The 25488-nt window shown below is 43.2% G+C and overlaps 1 protein-coding gene across 1 annotated transcript; it reads right to left on the bottom strand.

The window, feature by feature from the left end:
• Positions 1 to 11768: 11768 nt before the first annotated feature.
• Ms4a1 (membrane spanning 4-domains A1) lies at positions 11769 to 25227 on the bottom strand. The gene is made up of 7 exons (XM_057779080.1): positions 25131 to 25227; positions 20042 to 20215; positions 19481 to 19600; positions 18063 to 18122; positions 16107 to 16343; positions 14956 to 15057; positions 11769 to 13381 (listed from the first exon to the last, which is right to left on the bottom strand). Exons 2-7 carry the CDS (start codon positions 20198 to 20200, stop codon positions 13163 to 13165), a joined length of 897 nt encoding a protein of 298 aa, XP_057635063.1. The 5' UTR covers positions 20201 to 20215; positions 25131 to 25227; the 3' UTR covers positions 11769 to 13162.
• Positions 25228 to 25488: the final 261 nt, after the last annotated feature.

Below are 25488 nucleotides of genomic sequence, written 5' to 3'. Positions count from 1 at the left end.
GTGGGGCGATGAGAACAGGAGAATTCTAAGAAGGAGGAAGCCCATTCTTTCCAGAGCCCTGCCCAGATCACTGAAGAAGCAGGATGTGACCTGCTCTGCTGAAAAAGGTACTGAGTCATGTGGCTAACATAGATAAGAATAATGGGTTAATATAAGCTACAAGAGCTAATAAGAAGCCTGAGCTAATGGGCCAATCAGTTTATAATCTTATGGAGATCTCTGTGTGATTTTCTTTGGGGGCTTACTGGCTGTGGGAACTGGGCAGGACATAAACCCCAATAAGCAGGCCCTCATGTTACACTTCTTCAATTTCTTTCTTCAAAGACTTAAAGTTCTTTTCATATAAGTCTTTCACTTGTTTGGTTAGAGTTACTCCAAGGTAGTTTTTATTATTTGTGTCTATTGTAAAGGGTGTTGTTTCCATGACTTCTTTCTTAGCCTGCTTGTCAATTGTACATAGGAGGACTTTTTTTTTTTTAAATTAATCTTGTATCCAGTCAGATCACTGCAGGTGTTTATCAGCTGTAAGAGTTCCCTTGTAGAATTGTCACTTATATATACTATCATATCATCTTCAAATAGTGAAAGTTTGACTTCTTTCTTTCCAATTTGTATCCCCATGATACCCTTTTGTTTTCCTATTGCTCTAGCTAGAACTTTGAGTACTATATGAAATAGATATAGAGAGTGGACAGCCTTGTCTTATTCCTGATTTTAGTGGAATTGCTTTGAGTTTAGTTCCATTTAACCTTGGCTGCCGGCTTGCTGTATATTTTTTTTATTATGTTTAGGTATGTTCCTTGTATCCCTGATCTCTTCAAGACCTTTATCATGAAGGGGTATTGGATTTTGTCGAATGCTTTTTCAGCATCTAATGAGATGATCATATGCTTTTTTTTCTTTCAGTTTATTTATATGATGAATTACATTGATAGATTTTTTTATGTTGAGCCATCCCTGTATCTCTAAGATGAAGTCTTCTTGATCATGGTGGATGGTTTTTTTTTTTTTGATTCATCCACCATGAATGATTTGATTTTTTGAATTTTTGGATTCAGTTTGTCAGTACTTTATTGGATATCTTTGCATCAATGTTCATGAGGGGACTTGGTCCTTAATTATCTTTCTTTGTTGCATCTTTATGTAGTTTGGTTATCAGGGTAACTGTACCCCATAAAAAGAATTTGGCAATATGCCTTATGTTTCTATTGTGTAGAACAACATGAAGAGAATTGGTATTAGCTCTTCTTTGAAATTCTGGCAGAATTCTGCACTGAAACAATCTTCTTGATAGGGAAGCATGTTCTGATGCCGTATTCTCGTTCCTTTCTCCAGTCCCTTTGCTTTATGACCCTCACTAATACAATGCCAGATCACATTCTATTGCCCTTTAAATCATACAGACAATAAAGAACAGAAGGAGGAGGATGAGTGAAAGCTCCCACACTTTCTAGGTGTCTGGACACCTAGACACTGTTACTGAGGATAATTCCCAGGATCAACAGGATTCACTTTACATACATATGTACATGATTTTGTAAAACTCACCAAATTATAAAGTGCATAGATTTTGTGTAATCCACCTGTTAAACTCAGTGTTTTATAAACACCTTATCATCACCAGCCCTTGTCATTCTCAATTTTGGTGTGCTGTAATTTTGGAGGCATTCTAACCATTAATTTTCAGTTGCTGAGTCCTGAGAGAGACCCGAAAAGGTCCCCATGTGATCAGCTTGATTCATATCATCTGGGTAGTGAGGAAGTGGAGTGGACAATGAGTGATGTTCTTTAAGTCCCCTATGCCCCACTCTGCTGGCCTCACAGACTCACCTCTAGGCAAACTCTTTCTTTATAAGGTGTTCTTGCTCTTTCCTGGTCCAGTTACTTTGCAGATACTGTGACCTAGCTGAAGGGCTCTAGCAGTCCTAAGCATGGCCGACACAGGCTTGGCTACGGCCAACATAGGCTTGAGCATGGGCAAACACAGGCTTGAGTATGGGCAAACACAGACTTCAACATTGGCAACACACAGGCTGAGCATGGAAAACACAGACTTCAACAATGGCAACACACAGGCTGAGCATGGCAAACACAGGCCTGAGCATGGGCAAACAGGTTTGAGCATGGCAAAAAAAGGCTTGAGCATGGCAAAAAAAGGCTTGAACATGGCAAACATGGTGCTGTTGAGTTTTGGCTTTTCCCCCTTTTCTCTCCCTTGTTAAACCACTAGATTACATCCCTAAAGCTAGCCACCAAGGTCTGTTCCATGGAACCCTGGAGAGGCAGGAAAATGTCTCCTCTCTGACATTGCAATAGTATAGTGTGTATTTGGTACAAGTATTTTGGCCTTAAAGTATGTGCCTACTGAAGAGTTTGAATCCCACTAGTAAAGAGTTGATTGGTTGTGTGTCTCACACTGGAACGGTATTAAAGAGCAGAGCACATTTGCACACTCACCAAATGTTTGCTGAGGCCCAGCTCCGTGGTGGTCATAGTCTAGACCTTTGTGACTGAACATGGGAGGACATGCCTGCCAATCTTCTAGGCTGATTTCTTTAGGTCCCCCCCACACTTGTTTATCTGAAAGGGTTGACTGTGCAGAGTACCTCCATCTTCAGACTTAGGATCTCATCTCAGAATCCTCACAGTTCCCTGGTGAGCAGCAGCTCTGGCATGGAAGGGCACAGCTGTAGGTGCTGCTGTACGTGTGTGTTCATGGTAGGGTGGGAAATGTTTCTATCATAGTAAAACCCTTTATTTCACTTGTCATATGGTTGAGTTTCAAAAAAGTCTGACATTTATATTTTAAGTACAAGGAGTCTGATATTGATCAGTACCAATTGCCTCTGAAGAATTTTTTTTTTATGAGCAGAAGGCCATTTAACCATCTCTATTCCTGGTTGAAATGGTAGCTAGTCAGAAAGGAATTAACATTAGCACTCTGTGCATTCAAATACTTCAGTGGCAGATATTCTAACACCAGTTTTCATGCACATCTTCAGACTCAATAGATACAAAATGAGATCCCAAAGCATCCTACATCTTCAGAATCACTAGATAATTCTGACAGATGAAGCCTAGGAGAGTAAAAGTCTGTGAGTGCCATCAAGGCGAATTCCACACCTATTCAACAGAGCTGCTAAAATGACAAAGAGAAATACACTCTGTTCATTTACTTCTGCATGACCATTGCACATAGCACCAGGTTTCAGAAAGATAATTTCTTTTAAACAGATCACTTACTTAGACCATGTTCAACCCCCTCCCTCCCTGACTCCTCTCCCCTCTACCACTTCCTGCTAATCTGTCTGTCTGTCTGACTGACTCTGTATGATTTTGTGTATCTACATAAAATTCAGGGTTTACAAATGATAAGAATACAATATTTATCTTTCTGAATCTGGTTTATCTCACTCATTTTTCTGCTGATGGACGCTAGGCTGATCCCTAACTTGTCTCTTCTGGATGCTGCATTCCTGAACCCGAGGGAAGCAGAAGGGTGTCCAGGAGCTTCTTGTATTATTTTAAGACTGCAATATATGAATCTAAATTTATTTCCACAAAATAAAAGCAAAAACAACGAAAGACTTAGTACGTCAGTTCTTACATGGGAGGATTACAAAGAGAAAGAAAGAGAAGAAGAAAGCGCCCATGAGAATGAAGAACATTATGGAACCTAATGAAGACATTTTGTTTCTGATTTCTCTTTCTCCTCTGCTTTCATGTAACCCAGGGCAGACTGGCTAGCCTCCAGGCCATAGAGAAACATCAGTATCTCCATCAAAGGGTGGTTGCAAGGGTGAAATGGGGTGAGCACGTTATCTGCTCAGTAATGCTTGCTGCCTAGAGCAGTTGCTAAGATGTCCCATTATTGTCTTAGAGACAGGAAAAGAACCTTCAAATCTGGAGTTGAAATCGATGTGGGGAGCAAAGGCAGTGGGGGTCCTAGAGGAGGAGTTACAGAACTGGACTGGAGAGATTAGGAGAACAACCTGCTCTGAGGTGCACCAATGGGGCTCCCTGTTTGCTTTAGGTCACAGGGCTTTATGAGGAATCAGAAAAGAGAATCCCAGGAATATGCTGCGAAATACCTGTTCCTCTCAAAACATTTGACCCAAGAGAATGAAAACTCAATGTACTTAGCATTGATCTCTGAATTAAATTATTGATTATTATAATTGGTAACTGAAAAATGACATATGCTCATAGTGTACAATATAGTGTTTTTATATATGCTTTCCTTGTGGTGTGATTAAGTCCAGCTCATTAACACATCTGTTCACACACACGCTTCTCCTTTGTGAGGAAGTTTGCGAACATCTTTGTGTTTGAATCTGAAATTGTAATGAGGTGATTTCCCCGGGGTTCTTGAAGAACAGAATCTGATGTAGTTATTTAAAGATTATTGACTGAGCAGGTGCTCAGGAGGCTGAGGTTAGGAATGAACGGTTTTGTTCTCATGAAGCTTTCCTCCTGATGATGTAGGCTGACCCAAGTACGATGTTTTGAGTAAGAATGGCTCCCTTAGGCTCCTGTATTTGAATGCCTAGTCACCAGGGAATGGCGCTGCTTGGAAGGATTAGGAGGTGTGGCCTTGTTGGAGAAAGTGTGTCACTGGCGGCAGGCTTTGAGGTTTCAAAAGCCTCTGACAGTCCAGCCCCTGACTCCTAGCCTGTCGATCAGGATGTAGCTCTCAGCATCCTCTCCAGTGTACTGCATGCAGCCATGCTTCCTTCCATGGTGGACTAATCCTCTGAAACTGTAAACCTGCCCCTAGTGAAACGTCTTCCTTTGTAAGAGTATGAGGGCCTAAGTAGCCTCACAGACACCATTTTGAGAGCAGACACCATCTTGAGACATCTGATGACGGGGAGTTGAACCTATTTCCAGAAAAAATAGCTACAAAATGTGCTGTGACAGTGAAATTTGAGCAAATACCGTAGATGCAGCCAATTAGAAGACAGGGCAATGAAACTTAACGAGGTTCAGATATTTCTGCAGATATCCTGCTAGCAATCTGTGGTTTCGCGCCAACTAGCCTGACCATTGATTTTAAAAATCGCCTTGTCAGCCGGGTGGTGGAACACACCTTTAATCCCAGCACTTGGGCCTTCCCTGTGTTCGGAACCACACTTCCTCCCTCTGCTGTTCTGCTGTGTCTGTGTGTTGGAGAGCTGAAGTTCAGGTACAAGCTTGTCAAACAAAGACCCTTGTGTATTTTCATCAGAATTCGGCTCTGTGGTCTCATGGGGGGCGGGTGTCCCATGACAGGAGTATAACAAGAGTTCTGGAGGGGGGAACAAGATAAAAAAACCAAAAAGAGTTGCTTTGATCCCAGTGTCTCTTCACAGCAGTAGAACAATGACTAGGACACCAGGGCAATGCACAGTTTTGAAATCTAGCTTCCCCATTAGAGAAGCATATCGGGTCCATAGGTAGCCATTACCTGGAACCTGCATGGGGACAGGCCTTGCTGTGAGGTGCAGGGCCTGTGGTGTTGCTGCAGTGCAGGAACAATCCTTGGTTTAAAAGCAGAATTTCTCTTGTTTCACACAGTCTTGGCCTTGAGTGTCTGCTTTGTACTCTTTCACTGTCTTAGTTACTTTTCTGTTGCTATGATAAGACACCATGACCAAAGCAACTTACAGAAGAGACAGTTTATTGGAGCTTCCGGCTTCAGAGGGTGAGTTCATGGCCATGTGGTAGCAAGTACGGCAGCAGGCAGGCTGACCGGCAGGCAGGCAGGCAGGAATGGCGATGGAGCAGCAGCTGAGAGCTCCCATCTTGAGACGCATCCATGAGGCAGAGACCTGACTGGGAATGGTGTGGGTCTTTGAAACCTCAAAGCCTGCTCCCAGTGGCACACCTCCTCCAACAAGGCTGCACCTCCTAATCTTTTCTGAATAGTTTTACCAGCTGTGGACCAAGTATTTAAATATATAAGCCTTTGGGGGTCATTCTTATTCAAACCACCACACCTGTTGATTCTTCTCCAGTTCTGAGCTCCACTTATTTAAGAGAATGAGAGTCCTGTTTGGTGGTCTTTTCCATATTCTCCTTTGAGATTGGAGGGAAGGAGTGGAGCCCCATCCTGTCTTTCTGTCAGAGAGTAGAAGTGAGGGACTGAACACTGGGCATCCCTGACCTGCATCATCAAAGGCAGTTTTCACTCCCCCTACCACGCATTGCTCACTGGAGAAGAGGTGAGGAAGGTATGGAGAGCCTGGCATATCTCGAAGGCCATCTTTTCTTGCTCTTGGTCCTTGTCTGATTTTACAGTATCTTAGCTTTTGCATTGTTAACAAGTGTTTCTTTTGGTAGGTATAGTCTATCTTAAAACATCAAAATAAGCAGAGCAAAGAACTTAGTGAAATGTCCTAGTTAGTTTTCTATCGCTGTGATAAACACCATGCCCCAAAGAACCCTGGGCAGGGAAGGGTTTATTTCATCTCACAGGTTCTATTCATTGTCAAGGGGTCACGGCAGGAACTCCAGACAGGAAATTGGAGATAGAAACTGAAGCGGAGGCCATGGCAGAGTGGTGCTTACTGGCTTGTTCTCAGGCACGCTCAGTCTGGAGTCTCATTCTAGGCCCTTCCTACATTAATCAAGAAAATGTTGTACATATTTGCCTACAGGAAATCTGACCAAGGCATTTTTGTATTGATGTTCCTCTTTCCAGAAAACTCTAGTTTGTGTGTTGGATGGCAGACTATTTTAGAATGAAATGTTACTGAAGTAAGTGTGGGAAACTTAGAGTCAAACCAAGTCACCTCTTAGGGACTTTCATCAAAGTGAATCTCTGGCTCTATGTTGTTGTTATTATTATTACCATGATCATGATCATTATTATTATTTTTTCAAGACAGGGTTTCTCTATGTATATCTGGCTGTCTTGGAACTCACTCTGTAGTCCAGGCTGGCCTCGAACTCACAGAGATCCCCCTGCCTCTGCTTCCCCGGTATTAAAGGCATGTACCACCATCACCTGGCTCATCATTAATATTTAAATATCTCTTCCAGCACTTTTCTTAAGAGTTAGTCACGTAACTAAATACTTCATTGAATCTGTCATGTCAGGCTTGGTAAGACATTTCATCATTTTGCTTATCCCAAAGAAAGAAAAACTCCGCTATTCACCTATGATACTGTAAAATTTCAAACATGGTACAATGTGAGGAAAAAGTAAAGAATTAATTCAATACAGTGCATCTAGGAAAAAGATGTTCAAATGACTCTTTTGCAGTTCTATGTGGGTAAAAAGATCTATAAAAATACCCGAGGATGAGCTTTACTTTACTATTGTTGACAAGCACCTATATCAAGTTTATTTAAAAGAAAAAAATTGTGTCATCTGACTTAAGTCATTTTAATAATGTTTTCTAACATATTGCAGCACACATTTTTCCTGTCATATGCTAAGACTCATCACGGCTGTTTCCTGTAATATGCAAAAGCCATTTTTTAACAAGTTTCATTTCCTACAAAGATGAAAGCAGAGCTGTGGGTCACAAGGGGTGGGCGGCCCCTTACTGCGAGAGCTGATGACGACTAATATCTGAGCTGTTACACGACAAGAGCTTTGGGACATTTTAGAGTCATCCACGTCTCAGCTGAGCCTGGGAGTCCTTGTCCTCGAGGCTGCAACCTGCACATTTATTTTGACTGTGTTGGCCGTAGTGGTTATCCTGCCAAAGCTGAGAATCTGGAGCATGGTGCCCTACCACACACTACCGTCAACACAGCATTAGGACTTCAGTTAACTGGAAATGACACCTGGAAGTGTGTTAGGACATCAGTGATAACCGGAAGTGACACGAGCAGTATGTAGTGCCGGGTATGCATTGCATGCTCTGCTCTACAGCCGTTGATGGGATGCAGACTAACACATCAGAATTCTGGGTACCTACTGGAGACAGACTCTATCTGTGCTGGTACGGTTAGTCTCTGTCCTTAGAATGACAGTGATGATAGCAGGCAAATACATTTCGTTCATTTTGCTAAGAAACATGGCCTTGTACCTAGTCTGACAGTTTCTTTCCCAGCTTCTTTGGTTGTTGGTTTGTTTTTTAGAGACAGGTTTCTCTGTGTAGCTTTGGAACTTGTTCTGGAACTTGCTGTGTAGACCAGGATGGTCTTGAACTCACAGAAATCTGCCTGCCTCTGCCTCCTGAGGGTTGGGATTAAAGGTCTGTGCCACCCAATTCATGCCCTGAGTCTTATTCAAACCCCTGCCCATCTCTCTCCTTTATAGTAAAGACATTTCAAAAGCAGAGTCAACTCTCAGTGTGAATTCTTCGTAGCTTGTTTACTTTCCAGTGTACTGGACTCTGTCTTTTCTTATTAATGCTTTCCTGCACACGCTTCCCCAACCCTGGACCCAGTGGCCCTTGCTCAGCTCTCATTCTTGAGAGTGTCTCCACGGCAGTGTTCTGCTTCTCTTGGCTTGAATAAAATGGCTACTGTAGGCTCATAGGTTTGACTACTTGTTCCCCAGTTAGTGGTACTATTGGGGAATTATTAGGAGGCCTGGTCTTGTTGGAGGAGGTGCATCACTGGGGGCAGCCTTCGAAGTGGCAAAAGACCCAAGCCATTTTGGTGTGCTCTGTGCCTCCGGCTTGTGGATGAGATGGGAACTCTCCGCTGCCATTTCAGCTGCCTGAGGCTACGCCTTCAGTCCACCTTCAGAAACTCTCTGGAGTCATAAGCCCAAGAAAACTCTTCTTTTTATAGGTTGCTTTGGTCATGAAGGATTTATAATAGCAACAGAAGAGTAACTGAGACACTTCCAAAATAGGACTGTAAGTCCTCGCCTATACTTTCTTATATGTCCTCAGTCTCATCTTTGTAAGTTGCCTCTTCTCTGACAGGCAATGCAAGCGTTCCTAATGGAGAGCCACTGTCCTCTGGGGACTTTCGTCTGTCCCCGCATTTTCAGTCCATCAAGTTTAGGTGACTAATTCACGTACTTTCGTCTTCCTTTTAGGGATCGTCTTTCTTCTTTTTCTCTGCATATATTCTCACCTATTTGCTAAGATGTAGTTCAGATACTTCCTGTTTCATGAAGTGTTTTTTTTTTCTCGTAGTTCACCTTCACTGAGTTTCTCTTATGCTGTATCATTGAGCAGTTATTGGATGCTGAGCAATGGGGCTTATAATGTCAGTTAGTTATTCCTGGCTGCCTCTTATATCATGATAGCTTTTAAAAACACTTTTAAATACCATGCAATCCACTCTTTTAAGTTATTATTATTTTTTTATCAAATTCACAGGATTGAGCAAAGATCAATTAGTAGCCACTCCACCTCCAGTCTCAGGAAATCGTTCTGAACATGTCATATAAGTTGAATCAAACAACATTTTACTGGCGGTCTTGCTCTTCAGCATGTTGTATTTAAGTTTCTGAAGAGTTCAGCCTTTTAACCTATGAGTAAATTTTCACATGGGTGGGCCATCATTTTTCCGGCTCCTTCATTAGTTGATAGATATTTGAGCTGTTTCCAATTTTCAGTTATTTTTTCTGTGGATAATTACGCTCAGGTGTGTGTTCACATTTCTGTTGTCATTGGGCATCTGTCTGCCCAGTAGCAAACTTCTGGGGCCTATGGAAACCTTGCATTTAGCATTTTTGGTAATTGGAAAATAATTTTCCGAAGGGATTCATCACATCAGCCTGTGTTTTGATCAATATTTTATGAGCATTTTGATCCCTCCTGCTCCTCACCGGCGCTTGCTGCTTTCCTGCTGTTGGTAGCCGACCTCATGATGCAAAGCGGTGCCTGTCACTGAGGTTTTCAGTCACATTTTCATAGTGCATAATGGACAATATATTTGCTTGTTGGCTATTTCTATAATTTGTTTGGAGAAATTTGTGCTCAAATTGTTTGTTAAGTTTAAATAAAATTAGGCCATTTGCCCATGTATTATTTAACTTAAGCTTCCTCTGTGACTTCTAGAGACATCACCTTTATCAGATTCAGGATTTGTGTTTCCCCCTTATGTGGGTTGTATTTACACTTTTGAAAATTGTGTCCTTCAAGTCATAAAATTTCTAGGCCCTGGAGAGGTGGTTCAACTGTTAGTAGTGTTTAACTGTTCTTGCAGAGGGCCTGGGTTTGGTTCCCAGCACCACGTGGCGGCTCACAAGCCACTTGTCTCTCGTGCCAGGTGACCTGACAGCCTTCCTTCTGGCCTCTGCGGACTCCAGCACACACGTGACATGTGTGCTACAGATAAACTCACAAAGGCTCACATGAGCACACGTAAGTCAAATGACAGTATTTAAAAATCACAACATTTAAAATTTATGATGGCTTTTTTGCTGGATGCTTGTTACTTTGGTATTATATTTAAGAAACTACTGTCTATCAAGGTCACAAACCTTAAATCTGTATTTTTCTTCTAGGTATTTTTTTAATGCTGCTCTTATAGTTATGGTTCTGATCCATTTTGAGTTAGTATTTTCATACTGTATGAGGTAAACTTTCAGTTTATCTATTTATATTATTTTGTGTGTAGCTATCATGCGTCCCAATGATCATTTGTTGAAATGATTATTCCTTTTCCACTGTGTTTTCCTGGAGTCCAACTCATTATCTTTGTATACATTTTATTGTCTTCAATCAAGCACTAACATTTTTGAAGTTAAGGTCTTTGTCTTATTTTTAATTATACCTTTCTTAACAGCTATGCCTTATCACATTATGGTTTGGCTCTTAAGTCCCCTCTAAACATCCGCTGCTTAAGCTTGGCATGCCCTTGAAGAGCATGGACTCAAGCCTTTTCAGCTGTCTTTCTGCTCCCCAGCTGCCCCAAGGCAAGCAGCTTTGTGCCACCTCATGCCTCCTTCCTTGATACTTGTCTGCCTAATTGTTGGTCCCTAAACAATGGAGCCAAGCAACCTCTCCACTGATGGGTATCTAGTCAGTGGGTATAACTGGCTTCTTTTGTTTATTTCTTTTACATGCCAATCAAAGTCCCACTGTGCTCCCCCTCCCCTTCCTTACCCCGCCCCATCTGCTCCTCCCCCATCATTTCAGATACAGGCAGGCCTACCATGGGTATCTGCCATGGTAGATCAGGCAACTGACTTTTTTTTTTAAAAGATTTTGTTCTTGATGGCTACAAAATTGTTTTTACAAAAATAAAAATTGAGAGGAAAATCTAACTTAAAGCTAGAGAAATATCTGTTGCTTTGATGAACAGTTCTGCCATTGGGGGATGTTATCGGATGCTACATTGACAGAAGATTCTTGAGGGGAGGTCAGCAACAATTTTCATTCTTCTTAAATAGACATTAAAATTATCCCATAAAGAGAAATGAGAATTTGGTAAAAATGGATTATTTGAAAACCTAACAATGGATAAAGTCCTTAAGGAAATGATGAGTGTCAGAGAGGGGAAACTTAGAAACTGAATACTTCTTTGAGAGGTTTTCAGCTGTTCCTCACCTCTCCCTCCAACCCCTTACTCCAGCCACTGCTGTATTATTTAATTTAGGCAGGGGCACCTTCCATGTGGAGAATCATGCTGTGGCTTGCAAGAGGGAGCAGTAATTAGTAATGATCTACTGGATGAATAATTTCCTTGGGAGCCTGCGTGAGGTTTGTAGGAATAGCTCAGTATGCCTCGTGTGTCTCTATTCTAACACAGATTGGTTTACATAAATAAGAACTGAGGTTGCAGAATCTGATAACACGAATAAGGAAATACACAGAGTGGACTCAGCCATTGCAGCCGTGAACACACAGTTTTATTCATCTAGAGCTTGTTTGGAAGGCTTCACAAGGGGAAATATTCAACTTCCATTTTCTTTGTAACCACAGGAAGTACCTCCCACCAGTAACTGCTCATAAAATGGGAATATTCTGAGGAGTGTAACTTAAGTTGTCCATATACCCTTCATGCCTCGAATTAAACTGATTGTGACATCTGACTAATAGGGTATAGCAAGATCTTCTTAGGCTGACAGTGTTTCTAGGTCAGGTGTTAGCCTCCCTGCACCTGAACAGAGGGGGGTGTGGAAAAGTAGGGTGTCCTGAGAGTTGGCTTCTTAACTACGTTTTTTTTTTTTCTAAGCTTGACCTTTCTGAGATCATTTATAGTGCTTAGTATCTATGTCTTATAACTTGCCAGCTGATTGCACGTTAATGTCTTGACCGGTTTTCTGATACTGTAAGTATCTAGGTGTTTATACTCTCTTGGTGTCAAATCCAGTTCTGACTCTTCTATGACTCAACACATGGCTCATAGCCGTGCAGACATTGAGTATAAATACTTTGGTCATTTCAAACATCATCAGGGTTTGAAGAGCTGGTCTGAGTGACGTCCCCACAACTATTAGATGTGATGGGTCAGGATACATTGGCTTGCTCCCTATTTTCAGTTTAATTGTAAAATAGTGCTAGGGATTCTCTCATGGTCGTGAGAGATCACATGAGAGTGTTCTGTAAACTGTTTTATCCTCTGAACTGTAAGCACAGCTGTTGTCTATGGTGTGAGGTTTGGGTTATGTCACACCATCCTTTCTCCTCTTGGCTAAAGGGTTCAAGGAGGTAAACAAGGTGATCAGAAGCCCAGAAACAGGAGTTGGACAAAGTTAAGACACAGAGACTTGCTTATGTGTAAGGTCTGCTGTTTGTACAGAGACAGGGTTAGTTACTGCCTTTCGCAGCTTTCCAAATGGGATCCAGAAGCTTGAGAAACATGCCACAGTGACCTTTCCCCTAAAAAAATTGTGCCTCATTCCCTTCCATCATCGCTTCTATTTTCCCTAAGACAGCAATGCAGAAAGGACTCCACCAAAAATGTAGGTAGAGTAGGAGAGTTCAGAGGTGGATGGGACAGTTGTGTGTCCTTTCCCTCAGCTGCAGCTGTTGATGGAAAAATGGAGAAAAAGCACTACCACTACGAAAATGCCCATCCCAGAGAAAGGTGGATGAGGAGTCCTGCAGCATTTCTGCCCTCGTAAGACTCCCAAGCAAGGGATAACGCAGTCTGCTACAATTGCTACATTCTCCAAACGGGAAGGAGAGCTAGATGTGGCTTCTCTATGCAAAGATAAGCTGTAGAAACATGGAGAGTAGACGTGGAAGACTGCAGGATGGGGTAACTATGTGTCTTGGAAGCTCTCTAAATGATGATGCTTATAGAGGAAAAGCGTTTAAGGAGAGATCTCATTTTCCACTGGCAAGGATTCCTGTTCCTGGGGAGGTTCTGGAAAGTTCACTTCTGTTTCCTCTTCTTCTTCTTCTTGCACTGGGATGATTTCAATTTCTTCTTCATTCTTTAGTTGGGGAGATACTCCGCTTAGCTCAATGATTTCTTCTTTCATTTTAATCGTCTGTTCTTTTTTTTGGCCAGCTGCTAGCAGAACCACATTCTAGAACACAAACAAATGCCTCTTGACATTTACCCTTGACATGCCTCCTAACACTCTACATATATTCAAATGCCAACTTATTCTCATGTTCTTCATTTAATTAGCCATATACTATAGATGCCTGGTATAGGAGGTTCTTCTGTTCGTGTGCTGCTTTCATTGGTTAATGAATAAAACTGCTTTGGGCCTGATAGGGCAGAACTTAGGTAGGTGGAGAAAACAGAACTGAATGCTGGGAGGAAGAAAACAGAGTCAGAGAGAAGTCATGTATTCTCTGTTGGAGATGGACACTGGTTAGAATCTCTGGAAAGCCATTGCCATGTGCCGATACATAGATTAATAGAAATGGGCTAAATCAAGATGTAAGAGTTAGCCAATAAGAAGTTAGAACTAATGGGCCAGGCAGTGTTTAAATTAATACAGTTTCTGTGTGGTTATTTCAGTTATAAGCTAGCTGGGCGGCCAGGACAAACAAGGGGCCCTGCTCCCTCCAACAGATTCCAGGATTGGTTACTTGGACATGCAAATTCTCATCAAATTGAGTCTGAGTTAATTGTTAAGGACTTCAGGCATTTGCCATTTTTCCTAGAATAATCATACCGCATGGAAAAATAACACCAAAATAGAGGAGTTGTATTCCAGAACTGATTTGCCATTAGTGATCGTAATGATGGAAAGTTAGTCTCAGTCTGCTGTCTCTCCATCTGTGTAATGAAGGAATCAGTGGTGGGTTTGAAACTATAAGCTAAATCTTACAGTCTATAGTTTTGAGGAAGTTTATAAGAGGATTGCTATTGGAACATTCATATTTCCCAGCTTTGGAGACTCTTTAAAATACATTGCTTTGGAAGTGAAATGAGGTGAAGAGGGTGGGGGGAGAGGGGAGCACTGTAAAATCCAAGCAACAGCAACTTTATCGGCCTCCAGCCTTCAACCATCCCACGTTACAGATTAAGTTGGGAGGGGCATGTAATCAAGGTGTGCGTAAGAATGCCTCCCCCCCCCCGTAGGCTCAAAATTTTGAATACTTATTCTGTGATTGGTAGAACTGTGGGAATGATTAGGAAATATGGCCTGTGGGAGGAGATGTGTCACTGGGGTTGGGCTTTGAGGTTTCAAAAGTCGGAGCCATTCTAGTTAGCTCTCTCTGCCTCATGCTTGTGGATCAGATGTGAGCTCTCAGCTACTGCTCCAGAGCCAAGCCTGTCTGCTGGCTGCCATGCTCCTCCCCATGATGATCATGGGCTCTAGCTAATCTTCAGGAACTGTAAGCCCCAAATAAATGCTCTCTGAGGACAGGGCAGGAGTGGGAGTCTGAAGTCAAGGACAAGGAAAGCTGGTAGCAGGCCACTGTGCAGGTGTGAGGAGCTGCAGGAGCTGCTTGACCATAGCCTCACTTACCCTTCAAAACATCTGCTGCCACTACTGGTGGTTTCTGTTGTCCAAAAACAGAGTAAAACCATTTTATTCCAATGAAGTTCCTAGTTTCAAATTTTTGTCAGATTATTCTATGTAAACAGTTCTATGTGGATACTAATTTCCTAGAAAGATGTGGACAGGTAACTTCAACTTACAGGTTTGGATCTGGAGCACACTCTTTTCCAATCATTTTCCACGACGCCAGCTGTCACAAGTTTCTGGAAGAAGGCAAAGATCAGCATCACTGACAAAATGCCCTGGAAACCAACAGAACAGAGGCAAAGATGAGATGACGGCAGATGGCATGCTTGGTGCTCAGTGACGCCTGACACCGGGAACTTGGTGAGCGCCAATTCAGCTCAGTTCTTCAGGCGAGTAAGCTGAACCGCTGGGGGGAATGTCTGCTACCTAAGGCAGCGTTTTTTACAGCCCTCGTGTTAAACCCAGCAAGAAAGTAAGGTGGGCTTAGGGAACTGAAGAATCAATTCTTTGTAAGAAAGAGTCCCACGTTAAATTCTGTCACCTTGGTCAGGTATGGTAGCTCATGTGTAGGGTACTCGCCCAGCATACTTGAGGTCCTGAGTTCTAGTCCCACTGTGTAAACTAGGTATGGTGGCAGGTGCCTGTCATCCCAGCACAGGGGGAGGTGGAGGCAAGGAGATCAGAAGTTCAAGGTCATTCTTAACTACACAGTAATGTGAAGGCCAGCCTGGATTAAATGAGATCCTGGAAATTGAATCAGCTTTAGAGGATGTGATATCACACCAAGGAAACTCTACAACACTTGGGAAATGCATTGCCTTTCCCCTTTAAACTCTGCATTTCTTCCATATTTTTATTAATAATAATATTAATGTCACCAATGATATTAACAATGATGAATGATGAACACATAAAGTGTGGTGACACATGCCAGTAATCCCAGCATTCAGGAATAGGTAGCATTGTTGCGAATTTGAAGCTAGTCTGGGCTAAATAGTCAGCAGCAGACCAACCAGGGCTACACAGCAATCCCATTTCTCAGAAGAAATAATAAAGTCACAGTTAGCATCTTCTGTACCATGATTCCAGGTGCCTTGCTCATGCTAACTAGTTAGTTTCTCAAATCAATCCAAGGAGATATACAGTATCACTCTTACTCTCCATGATTTCCAGCTGGAGAAACGGAAGCAGTTTATGAGGAGGGTTTTTGCCCAAAGCCACATTCAGAAAAAAATAGCAGACACAGACTACCTGGACCCAGAGTTGATGTTCATAATAAAACATAGCACAGTTCTTTTCCTGAGGAGCCCGCTTCCGTGCTTACCAGGAACACAGACTGCATGCTGTAGCAGTACCGCGTAGACGGGGAGTGCTTGTCCGAGGAGTTAGCCGGCTCACAGTTGTAGATATCAACGTACAGGTTGGGAGCTTTGCTAAGATTCAGGCGCTCCATTTTTAAAAAATGAGAAACTGTAATGTTCAGTATGTCCATGATTGAAAGAATTATCCCAGAAGTGGCAGCAAAGAGGCTCAGAGAGTTCATTATCACTTTTGCTTTGACCTGGAACAGAGGCAGGTTTGTTAATTCAATTTCATTTCTGTTCAGAAAATCTAGAGCTGAGTGTGGGGTTCCAGCTGCCATCGGCCTGACTCACAAACGTGCCACACCTGAATTCTGGTGCTGTTCTCCCTATGGCTTTTAGCCTCTCTGTCACGGTGATGCACACATCTCTTAGCCTCTCTGTCACGGTGATGCACACATCTCTTAGCCTCTCTGTCACGGTGAAGCACACATCTCTTAGCCTCTCTGTCACGGTGAAGCACACATCTCTTAGCCTCTCTGTCACGGTGAAGCACACATCTTTTAGCCTCCTTCTCCCTCCTTTTCCAGTCTTCTCGCCTTATTCAATCACCATCCACCCAATTTTGAATCCGTAATTCCAGCGGTCCCTCACCCACATGTTGTATCCCTGAACCTCTTTCATTGTCCCCGTCTCCCCAGATGTGCAGTAAGACTTAATGAGCTTCCAGATTATTATTACTTTGCATAATGAGGTAGTGGGCAGAGGGATAAGAAGAATTTTATATCATTACTAAAGATGGTTGATGTAGATATAGATAGAACCTTCTAGGTTTGTACCATCCAGTAAAAAAATGCATCAGCCATAATAATGCTTCCACTCCCTACTGACCATGTCACCCCCAGTCAGCTGTCTCCCCCCAATACCATCAGGGCAGATGTCTCTTGATACGCAGGCCAGAAGACATGGTTGTGACTGCTCTGACCTGCATGGGTGATCAAAGCTTGACATATCCCATGCCAAGTACCACGATGGTATGGTATTTTTGATGGCTGTTTCAGGAAACACATATTTCATTCCTAGCTACATGACCTATTAATGGCAATTTGGTAGTTTTGGTTGTATTTGATATTTGTAAACACTTTATCTCTTCCCCTAAATTGAATTTTTCAGACCGGGTATAGAGAAGAGCCATCCCAAAGCTCTGAGATCCTTACCAGCTCACAGTGACTTAGGTTAGCAAGTGAAGAAGGTATTGTTAGAGGGTTTTCTGGAGGCAAATTTGGTAGTGCGATCTGGTCCCCCATCCAGATTTAGGAATTCTGAATGTTACTTGTTTTTAAGATGCTATAAACGAATCCTTAAGGATGAGAACACGCTGCAGGCCTTACAGATCCCACCATACTGTCATACACAACACCCCATTCATCGTTATCTTGATCTCCCATGTCAGGACTAGTCCCTCCATTCATGGGGTGAAAAGTCATTACAGATGCCACCATTCTGTCACACACAACACCCCACTTCATTGTTATCTTGATCCCCTATGTCAGGACTAGTCCCTCCATTCATGGGGTGAAAAGTCAGGGGTACCCCTGTATTCACTTACTCAGGGTCCTGACTTAGCTAGAACCTGACTCAAGCATATGGATCAGAACATTTTCCTAAATAGTGTGGGGGAGAAATGACTTTCTTTCAGAATATGTCAGGTCTATCATCTCTACAGGGGACCTAGCATGGAAAGACTGTAAGTGCTGTCTTCTGAGCTCTGCCTTGGATTCTCTTGCTATGGATAGACTTAAGGCAGATGCCAGTTGTAGTTTTTATGAAGAAAGTTGCATCATAACTAGAATGAGATAGGATCCTTTGCTCCTAGAGAATCTATGATCGCTAAGCTCTTCAAGGGTCCCCAGGAATTGTTTTCAGTTGAGAAAGTAGCCATTGTGTCTGGTGTGGGGGAAAGCTACACGATTACTTGCCAAGCTCTTCCTGGAGGTTTGCTCTGCTGCTGCTGCCAGGAGTGATCCCGAAATAATATACTGCAAAGAAAGTGGCGGGTGGGGAGGGAGGGAGGAAAAGGGGTGGTGGGTGGGGAGGGGGAGGGAGGAAAAAGGTCACTGTTTTCCACTGATGATTTATTGGGAAGGAACCATCTATATTTTCAGTATCATTCATTAACTATGCATCAAATTTTATCCCATTAAGTTATTTCTAGGTAGCTGTTTTTCTTTGTTATTCAGGCTCACATACCCACTCTGTGCTATTCAACCTCAGGGGACTGTTAGGAAGACAATAAGAGAGACAGAATTCAAACTTCTGTGTCAGTGAGGACCCTTTGGGCCCATATAATCAAATAGAAACATAAGAAATCACCCTCAGTAACATGATTTATTCCATATCTACACAGGCTGCAATTTGACTTAGTCACTAGTTTTAAAACACAATTAGGACTGGTGTCTGGGAGACATAGGTAGGAGAGAATGTCAGTGTGAATTAAAACACTTATTCTCCTCCTTAAAATAAAAAGTAAATTATTATTTATTTTATGTGTGTGGGTACTGTGAATTGAACCCAGGTCCTCTGGAAAAGCAGTCAGTATTCTTAACCACTGAGCCATCTCTCCAGCCCATCTCTCTAGTTGTAATAAGTGAAAATGTTCTTTTGGGGTCATAGTTATTTAACAGCTTTAATGTAGTGCATAAGGCCATACTTATCTTGAATATATACATTTCACCAAAACATTGGCCGCTATAGGAAGTAATAGTGATTATTTCTCAACTTCCTTTCCTAAGGTTCAAGTGCAGAAAAGTCTTACAACCAATCTACCTCCATTCTGAAAGCTTCAATTCTGGACTCACCCTTAGAGGGACACAGTCATGAAAAGTGTCCTGGCAAAATAAACACGACCTAGCCTCACGACACACACAAAATTATAAGTTTGGGGAACATGTATATTAAGTAGCCCAGAAGAATGTTGCTGTATTTAGACATACAGAGGGGTGATTTGGGATGGGAATAATTTCATCAGGTTCCATAGTAACTAACAAGTTGTAGTGAGATGCAGGCGCTTAGGATGTTCCCATATCTCCCTTCCTTCCCAAACACAAATATCTGGTGTCTCCCACCCTACTGGAGTTAGCTGTGGAGAGACCCTGATCTGTGCAGTCTTCCTTCCCTGGGAACAACCAGCAGAGCTCCATTCTGTGAATGCACACGAAGCGTGGCCATGTTCAACCACACGAGCACGTGTTGTAGTCTGTCTTCTTCTCACTTAGCTATGTCAGCCCAGTGCCTTCTTTCTGCCCATCTTCATTAACACAGAAACAACCTAGATCTTCTTGGACTTCCCCCCCGCCCTTTAACATCTTACAAAGGATTGCTGTTTATCCTAACTTACCATAATGCCTCCCCAGAGAGGGTACCATACACTCAGACAGATGGGTGCAAAGACCCCCGTGGGGATCATCAGCAGTCCCCCCAAGGAAATGTGGAAGAGGCCATTCATGATCTGGACAGCCTGGGGAGAGAAGAAAGGCACTGGTGGTGAACTGAGCCCATCACTGGTGGAGGTCAAAGGCAAGGTGGGAAGCCTGAGACCGGGTTAGAGACCGTGCAAAGGTACCAAGTGGAGCAGTAACACTGCCAAGAATTTTGCCTCCTCATTCTCTCCCACCACACAGGGCTTTTCCAAGGAACAGATGTGTCTGGAATTTGAACAATGAACCAGAATGGAAGACCCTTAACCTCCAAGCCAAGAGATGCTGTAAGATCATCCTGCAGTGATCCAGGTGGTAACTCCCTTGTACCCTCTGGCTCAGCCCACGGTGTGAGATGTAAAGAACACACACACTTAGATCTGCCTGTGCAAGGAAGGCTGAATTCCATATATAGCCGGAAGCATTAGCATCTGTAGGTCAGAGCAATCTCCAGGGCGTGGAATGGAAGAGAAAAGCCTTACCCCCAAAGCCTTGGATTCTCTCATGAAGAACCTTTGTGTTGGGCCCACCAGTGAAGAGGGCCTCCTGAGGTTCGCCGTTTGAGAAGGCTGCATGGGAAGGGGGCCTTTGGTAGACTGCATTGGGAAGGTTCCACTCACTGAGTTTCTGGGTGTTGTCATTCTCTTCTCAAACTTCTGAAAATAAAACAGTCAAGTGAGATCAATGTCAGAGTCTTGGGTAATCTTATCTTCTGTCACCACCTAAGACTTCTCTTAGTGTTCTCGTGATGGTGCCACTGAGGCATGCCATCTTCCTAGTGGCTTCAGGTGTGAGGCAAGGTCTAGCCCTATGCTCTAGGAAAGGATCTGGAGGGTCTATCTCAGGTAAGGCCATATGGGCCCAGGAGTCTTAGCTAGCATGCCTGTTAATCATGTCTGGACACATATTAATGTCCCAAAACCACTATGCAGTCAGTTACTCTACCAATGAGCTATACTCCCATAACAACTATGAATTTATGTTCATATGGATTTTTGTCTGTGCTGGTGCTTGGGGCAAGGCCTTGTGAGCGTTAGGAAAATATCACTGAACTTCATCCCTGATCTGTGCATTTGTCCAGCTGGTCCCTCCTTTGGTGTTCTTCTTATGATTTCTGCAAAACATATTTTTTATTGACTTGTTTATCTATTTGTCTCTGAACAGCATAGTGGTCCACAGGTGTCATGTCTGATTATGGTAAGGACTGTCGTTACAGTCAGGAAGGGATGGTTCTAGGCCTCTCTCTCCCTCCAGCTCTGACTTTGAGCAGGTCACATCAAGAATGCTCTGTCGTCACATGTGAGATCACAGCCCCTGAGTCAGACTGTCTGCTCTGAAACATTAATTCTAATTACTCTGAGGTACTGGACAAGTTCTCTGGGTCTCAGGTTCTTCAGCTCTAGACTGGAAGTGGTAATGATTCTTGTCTCACAGCTTGTATGAGATAGATGGTGACGGTTTATGTTCATGTGAGATTTTTCACCCAGGCTTAAACATTGGCTATCCCCAGAGGCCTTGTCTGAACCCTCAGTCTATCACGCATGCTCTTACATATTCTCTCTGCCTCAATACATCTTGTTCTGTTCACCGCATTCCAAGTATTACTATGGCAAATTACTTGTTTATTGTAGTCTTCTCTCTACAGAAATAAATGACGCTGTTGCCTCTTGACCAGCATCTGAAATAATGTTCATGTTAAAGCTTCTCAGTAAGCATTGAAGGAATGATAGATTTATGCAAAGCACGCACATCTTAATAAATATCAGCTGCCTTGTTGTAATTCTTTTCATATACTTCTGAGCTGTAGTTTCCACTTTATCTATCTGTAAAATGAGAACAGTACCCTTCTCATAGAATTCTGAAGAATGAGTGCATATATGTGCCTAGGGGAAGAGGGTAGTGAGTGTCGTCTGTTAGTGCTCACAGTTGTTTCTGAGGCGATGAGGTGATGAACCACATTCTCCCCAGCTCTGACAGGCTAAGGCCATCCAGCCTTCTTCACATGCCATTTGCTGGGAGCATTCATCTATTGGTTACTATTGGATGTCAACCACATGTATGAATTCCCTTGATATTTTCCTGTGCCCTGGATATCCTTCTCTAGGACCACACCTCTGGCCTCATCTTTATTGATTGTAAGCTGTGGAACAGGACTTGGGAATTAAGACTACCCGGGCTCCTGAGATGCTGCTAACGTCTTAGAGAGCTGGGGAGTTAATCTCTTAAACTTCTGCCAGTTTTATAATTACAAGGAAATCTCATCTGGAACATCTCTTCTGAGCCCAGTAGAGGCAACAAGGGATGAATCATTGCCTCTGCTTTCCAGAGGAGAGGACAAGGGCAGACAAGTTATGTGTGATTACTAATGATCTGAAATAAAGCCTTCAACTTGTCAACTGCAGTGTCCATGACTCACTACTTTGACTCCTGTGGGGGACAGTTCGGTTTCTCTTCCTTTCTCTTCAAAATATGCACACTCTACATGACCTAAAGTGATACAGAACATGAGCTGTCTGCAACATGGGCTTTAGGGAAGAGTTTCTCACTTTATTTCCCTCCTGTTCTAAATTACCAGATGTCACTTGGCCCCAGGGGACACAAACCATCTCACGAGACTGCCAACCAAAATAAAAATTATTTACCTACCAAGGAATTTTCAAATAGGTTCTGGTGTAGAACTAGAAAAATTTCAGAAACCAGTTTGCTGTCATCACAAATAAGGATCCTGTCCCTGGATGTGGGGCATGCTTTTGCAAAGACCTTATACGTAGTTAGGGAGCCACTGATACAGATGCTCATTCTGTGAACCCCAGGCTAGACTGTATGACTGTAGCTGTTTAATTGAGCATGTACTGTGTCCCCACAGATACTAGCTGTGCTTTTCCCAGCCTTGTTTATACCTCTCTCTTTTAGTAAGCATTGCATTTCCTTTTAGTGGGTGCATAGAGGTTCCCGTAATTTTTCCCAGTATCTTTTGGCAACTACGAAATGAACTCAAGTTCACTTAACTCCATTCTAGGGGACTAATTTTAGTGATGGTGACTTGAAGTACAAGATCATTAATTATTCGGGGTGATGAAAATGACTGGACTAGCACTGTAATTCCTCTGTAGTTACCAGAGGCTCCTTAAGTCTTGGTTCTGTGTTGTTGCTGATATAAACCTTTTATTTGGGCAAAGTCTAGTGGGACTGTCAGTATGAGTTATTGGCAATAATAATACGGAGAGAGGAACATTTTGTCTTTCTGTTAGAATAGTATCTTTCTAATAACTATATTTCTCCAAAGTGTTGAATAATTACTACAAAATACTATTTTACAAACAAATATGATTGACATACCATTTTATGCTAATTACCCACCTCCCCCCTTCTCATACACATGGGGGCGCTGTAGATGGTGCAAGAAAATGGCATTCAGTGGGAACACGTGAAATTAGAGCTGGTCCATGTGCTCTCACAAATGGAGATTTCTCCGCCTTTGCCTCATCATTAAAATAAATTATACAAAGTGACTTCAGTGGACTCCAGCTCACAGAAAAGATTGTCTGATAGATTAGCAGAGGTCACTGACCACATTGGTCAAAATGTGACGATATGGGGCTTTATCAATGTGAAAAATGCTGGCACTGAAATCACGACTTGATTTGCTCACACACCGTCCCATTTTATCCCCCACTGCAATTTCCACAACCCTTTTGACTTCCAGAGGCACCACCTTCTCATTCCCCTGAAAATATCACGGCTTCTTCAGTGGTTTTGGTTTGAATAATAAGTTTTAGGTCCAATAACTCCATCATCTACTGAGATGCTTGAAGCCCCCAACCTCAACTTCCCCCTTCCATTCAGAACAGCTTTTCACTGACTCTTCCTCCCTCCTGCACCTATGGCTACAGGCGAATCTTACACCTTCCCTTCTCAACCCTGTCAGCCCACTCCCTCCACCAGGTGCTGCTCTTTCCAGAAATCCCTCTTCCCTGGACCCACTCTCGCTCTTTTGTGGCATCACGCACATCTATGACCTCTGTAAAATTAGGATAATATAAGATGTGCTGCGATTGATAAGGGAATAAATACTCAGGGAATAATTACTATTCCTGGCCCTTATCCAAACAAAATGTGCTACCTTGTTCCCTAGCCCCTAACCTCCCATCTAACAGTCTCACAAGGTCCCCCATTACTACCCCGTTTCCCCTTTCTTCACTTCAGTTTGTCAGATTTTGCTATCTGCCACTTCCCCAACTTCCTCCTCGCTCACATTTTTTCAACCAGTTTCTGCCGCTCAACCAAAACTTCTCTGTAAAAGGCCTTCTCTGGGTCACTTTATTTTTGCCAACTGCTCAGACTTAAGAGGTTTAAACGAGGGGGCTTCTGAGATGGCTCAGGTCATGCGTCACAAGCGTGAGGACCTAAGTACCGGTCTCAGCATCTGCATGAACTCCAGCTGTGGTAGCATGCCCCTCAGCATCCGCATGAACTCCAGCTGTGGTAGCATGCCCTCAGCATCCGCATGAACTCCAGCTGTGGTAGCATGCCCCTCAGCATCTGCATGAACTCCAGCTGTGGTAGCATGCACTTGTAACTTCAGTGCAGAAAGTTCAATCCCTGGAGCTTGTTGGCCAGCCAGTCCAGCCGAATTCATAAGTTTCAGGTTGAGTTAGGGACCTGTCTTGTGACTGAAGAAGGCATCTACCGTGAAGCTCCATCTTCTACATGTGTGCGTGGATATGCACAGATACACTCAGGTTTGGAGGCAGATTTTACTCTTGCTCCTTCAGCTCCCTCCCATATTCAGGCACTAGCAAAAGCACACTATTTCCACAACTGCAGTACCGCTCACACATGGGCCTTTTCTCTATGTCTCCTATCACCTGCGGATTTATTCTGATTTCCTTTCCTGGTAGAGCACAAGAAAAAACGGTCTTGTGAATCAAACCAGCTATCTGGCTTATTGGCAAGGCTGATGGTCCAGGTTCCCTCCGAAAACTGGCTCCTGCGGTTATCCTCTGACTTACATGTGCATGCGCGCGTGCGCACGCACGCACTTGCACACATACACACACACACACTCTATGAATGTTTACATTGAAGTTGATCCTTGGTGACAAAAATCAGCTAAAACAAGCGGAATGGACTTAGATTCTGCTTATGGCCAGGATTGTTTCCTGATTTGGTCTCAGGCAGTCCTAAAAAGATTCTTTAAGTTTGATCTTCATGATGCAGAGGGCCTTGCTCCTGCTCCCATTTTTATGGACAAGGAAATTGAAGCAAGGAGAGGTCTGGCAACTCAACCAAGGTTGTGCGACTTCTATGTAGTAGAACCTGGGTTGAGTCCAAAACGCTATACACTTTATCTCCATGCTGGCCTCTGCTCACCACTCATTGCCTACAGCTATTCTGAGAGGGCGGCAGTTAGGAGGAAGGTGGCACAGCCAGTCTTCAAATCACCGCAGCTGAAATCACGCTGCCCTTTGAAAGTCTCACCAGGACCACCCCAGTCTAGTCTCTCAAACCACGCCTCTCCTCATCCACCTCCCTTTCCAGTCATTTAAACAGAGCAAGCTCATTCCTTACCTGGGTCTCCAAGTCTTCAAGGCTCAAGGGCCGGTTTAGACAATGGCTGAGTCAGCTGTCCTCTTCTTCTATCTCAAGTACTTGAAGATGAGTGAGATAGACCAGGCCTGGGGCTGGTGCCTCTGATTGACACCAGGTGACAGGAAATCAGCCACTTCTGCTACCTTGAGACTTGATCCAATCACTTTGCTTTGATAGAAAGGATATACAAAAAAGTTTTTGCCTTACCGGGAGGTTTCACTTCTTGAAAAATACCCCTGGGGCCTGTCGGCTGTGCTTTATGCTCCCTTAGTTAGAAGAAGTTCTACAGCCACCACCCTGGAAGCAGCTGTGGGTGGTGGGTCCCTAGGGGCCAGGA

Source organism: Chionomys nivalis, chromosome 8, assembly GCF_950005125.1.
Source record: "Chionomys nivalis chromosome 8, mChiNiv1.1, whole genome shotgun sequence".
NCBI lineage: Eukaryota > Metazoa > Chordata > Mammalia > Rodentia > Cricetidae > Chionomys > Chionomys nivalis.
The sequence above is the reverse complement of the archived record's forward strand: the minus strand, read 5'-3'. Positions and strand labels throughout refer to the sequence as shown.